Genomic DNA, 2,832 nt, shown 5'->3' with positions numbered 1-2,832 from the left:
TGATCATCATCAGTGACTGTTGTGAATGTATCATACAGGTACATACCATTCAGCCTTGATAATATCCCTCTCGATGAGCTCTCTGAGAAGCTGGTCTTCTGCTCACTTACAATATGCGTACTCGCGTCTTCCTTGGAGTAAGGAACTCCACCTCTGATCCTGGATGCTTAGTGTCGAAGTGACGAATCTAAAGTGGTGACGGTGACAACACTAAAACATCAACAGAGATTACTCGTTGAAGAGCTGATGGGAACTTATCAAGTAGAGTAAGCTTCTTCACCCACTCTACTGTACGATAAGAACAACCTTTCCATTTCACCAAGTATTCACTCCCATCCTCTCTACGGGCTAGCAACAACTCTATCTCATGTTTATCCATGTTATGTGTAACCCCAGGGGAAGTGGAGGCTGATCTACCGTTACCACGGCTTCTAGTAGTGACACAGGGCATTCAGATGAAGTAGTATACTGTAAAGATCATAGTATGGATAACCACAACTAATTAACAATTACTACAACTAAAATGATGATGTTAGGTGTAAAGGCTGGTGAACATCTGAGACGAAGGTCGTTGTATCATGTTTATATGCACTCTCAGCCGCAAGTCAGCCGAATATAAGGCAGATCCCTCTGAACAAGCATGAATATATTAGTCATGTCCATAATATAATACAAGTATAAATCTTAATACTAGTTTCACAATCTCGAACATCGATATGGGGAGCTTTATTGTTGATGCCATTGAGTATTGATGAGGATATCGTAGTAAGTTGGTAGGCTAAAGGGACCTTCTGATGTGGTCAATACGGTCTTTCTGTCAATGAGCTCACACGGAGAGTAGACAATTAGTCTTCAGGTAGAGAGGAGTCGATGTACGATAGCAGTAGAAACCTTCCACCCGATCGGCATAAGAATACGTACCCATGATGAACTCCCTTAGGTATAGCATCACCGTACCTTTACAGTTTACCACACTAACCATTTAATAAGGTGGACGACCTCCACTAACTACCATCAATATCTAGAGAGTAGTGACGACCATTGCAACACGAGGTCTCATTGTGAGTAATGATTGAGTTGTGTTCACATGCAGCGATAAATGCATACTTAAACTAAGTCCAATACGTAGTGTTAGCATGAGAAGTATTGATGACTGGAGATAGCAGTTAGAAATGATCTACCAAGTCAATCCATGAATGAAACGTTCACGTGACCACCCAGCAACAGCGTTACATGGCCGCCCTCCTCCGTCACGCGCCACGAAATCCAACTTGAATCTTCACCCACTTGTTAGACCTTATTGATAACATGTTTCACCGTCGTAGGGATGGTGGTGGTAACCATGATGCATGGCAGGATGTAAGTAGCAGTAGTGATGATGAGGAGGATAGTGACGAGGAGGAAGAAGGTAGGAGAGGGGATCGGAAAAGAAGGAGGCACTAGGAGTCTTATGACAGATCATGATATGCAACAGACTACTGAAGTCTCACAAAGGATCAAATCATCGCATACAAATATGATGCATACTAGCAGCAATATGAACAGTAACAGCAGTATTAACAACAACAAGAAGAAGACTAGATCTGAGAAGAATAAGTAGAACACATCCTCGGCATCACACTTGACTGGATACTACTGTTTTAGACCCTTGGAGGTATCATCACGAGCCCCAGTATCGGCTGGTAGGGAGCGTAAATCTAGTAGTAAGAAGAGCAGTGGATCTACTATAATAACGGACCCTCGATTCAATGATCTCAGTGGATCATTCAATGCTGAGGGCTTTGCTAAAGCATACTCCTTCCTCAATGAGGTATTACTAGTAGGCTGTCCATGCTGCTACTACTGCTGCTGCCCCTCCTCCATCAAGTAATAATTTCAGTATCGTGAGACCGAGAAGGCGGAGATGAGTAAAGAGTTAGCTAAGTTGAAGAAGAAGGGTAAGATGGCAGCAGCCGAAGGTATCAAAGCTGAGCTAGAACGTATGGAGTCCCAGGATGTGGTAGGTATACCTAATCTACATGCTCCTACTTCTTCTTGTTATGGTTACCTTGTGTTAGGCACGTCGACGCTTGTCTTTAAAACATGAGGCTATGAAGGATATAAGGCTAAAGCAGAGAGAACAAGTAGCCAAGACAGGTAGTATTGACACTATGGGCTTTATAGTAAAACTCATATGTGGGAATCTTAGGTAAAATGCCTTACTTCCCGAAACAATCAGAGGTTAAGAAACGAGTTAAAGATGCGATGTTGCGGGAGACTGCTGGGAAAAGTAAAGGAGCTCAGGAGAGAGTATTGGCTAAAAGGCAGAAGAGGGATGCTGCAAAGGAGAAGAAACATCTACCTAGTCGACGGATTATCGACTCTCAAGATTACTGATGAGATTCTATTATACTACTACTACTACTACCCTCACACCACCACCATCACCACTACTACCAACGTCATATTATTGTGCCATCTCTTGTGTCATAGTTCTTTAATATGATGGTAGTTTAGTTGCTGCTTTATCCATGATGGTAGATACCTATCCAGACCGTTTATTCGACCTATTATGTGATTTAGATGCAGCCTGTTGTAGACTATGTGAGGATGGTAGGAAGAGCACAGCTCTACCGGAGTCTAACATGCTCCAACAACAATGTATGTAGTTGGCTCCAACTACCGTGTTTGGTGGCATGATCATCATAATCAGGTGTGAACCTTGGAACACAGTTGAGGCGGAGTGTAGTAGAAGCAGGGGGTCGATTAGAAGGGGGTGTATATTCTAACTCTACAGATCCGTAGTGTTTCGTCGTAGTACATTATCACCATTTATGAGTGTAGGCTATGGGT

The 2,832-nt window shown here is 42.9% G+C and overlaps 3 protein-coding genes across 3 annotated transcripts in view; 2 read left to right on the top strand and 1 right to left on the bottom strand.

Annotated features, from left to right (window-relative positions):
* Pmar_PMAR011730 (chromodomain helicase dna binding protein, putative) overlaps positions 1-451 on the bottom strand; it is a gene marked incomplete at both ends in the record, with an annotated part of 1,999 nt that extends 1,548 nt beyond the window's left edge. Inside the window, 2 exons of the mRNA XM_002773822.1 lie at positions 122-187; positions 233-451. Of these exons, the coding sequence (XP_002773868.1) occupies positions 122-187; positions 233-451 (285 nt within the window). The remainder of the gene's footprint in view (positions 1-121; positions 188-232) is intronic.
* A 1,086-nt stretch (positions 452-1,537) lies between these two features.
* Pmar_PMAR011729 (conserved hypothetical protein) lies at positions 1,538-2,376 on the top strand (the record flags this gene model as incomplete). The annotated part of the gene is made up of 5 exons (XM_002773821.1): positions 1,538-1,596; positions 1,645-1,810; positions 1,880-1,999; positions 2,058-2,136; positions 2,189-2,376. 5 exons carry the CDS (start codon positions 1,538-1,540, stop codon positions 2,374-2,376), a joined length of 612 nt encoding a protein of 203 aa, XP_002773867.1.
* Positions 2,377-2,513: 137 nt separating this feature from the next.
* Pmar_PMAR011728 (hypothetical protein) overlaps positions 2,514-2,832 on the top strand; it is a gene marked incomplete at both ends in the record, with an annotated part of 578 nt that continues 259 nt past the window's right edge. Inside the window, 2 exons of the mRNA XM_002773820.1 lie at positions 2,514-2,640; positions 2,693-2,724. Coding sequence (XP_002773866.1) covers positions 2,514-2,640; positions 2,693-2,724 — 159 coding nt within the window. The remainder of the gene's footprint in view (positions 2,641-2,692; positions 2,725-2,832) is intronic.

The sequence above is a fragment of the Perkinsus marinus genome, assembly GCF_000006405.1.
Source record: "Perkinsus marinus ATCC 50983 genomic scaffold scf_1104296958712, whole genome shotgun sequence".
NCBI classification, from domain to species: Eukaryota; Perkinsozoa; order Perkinsida; family Perkinsidae; genus Perkinsus; species Perkinsus marinus.
The sequence above is the reverse complement of the archived record's forward strand: the minus strand, read 5'-3'. Positions and strand labels throughout refer to the sequence as shown.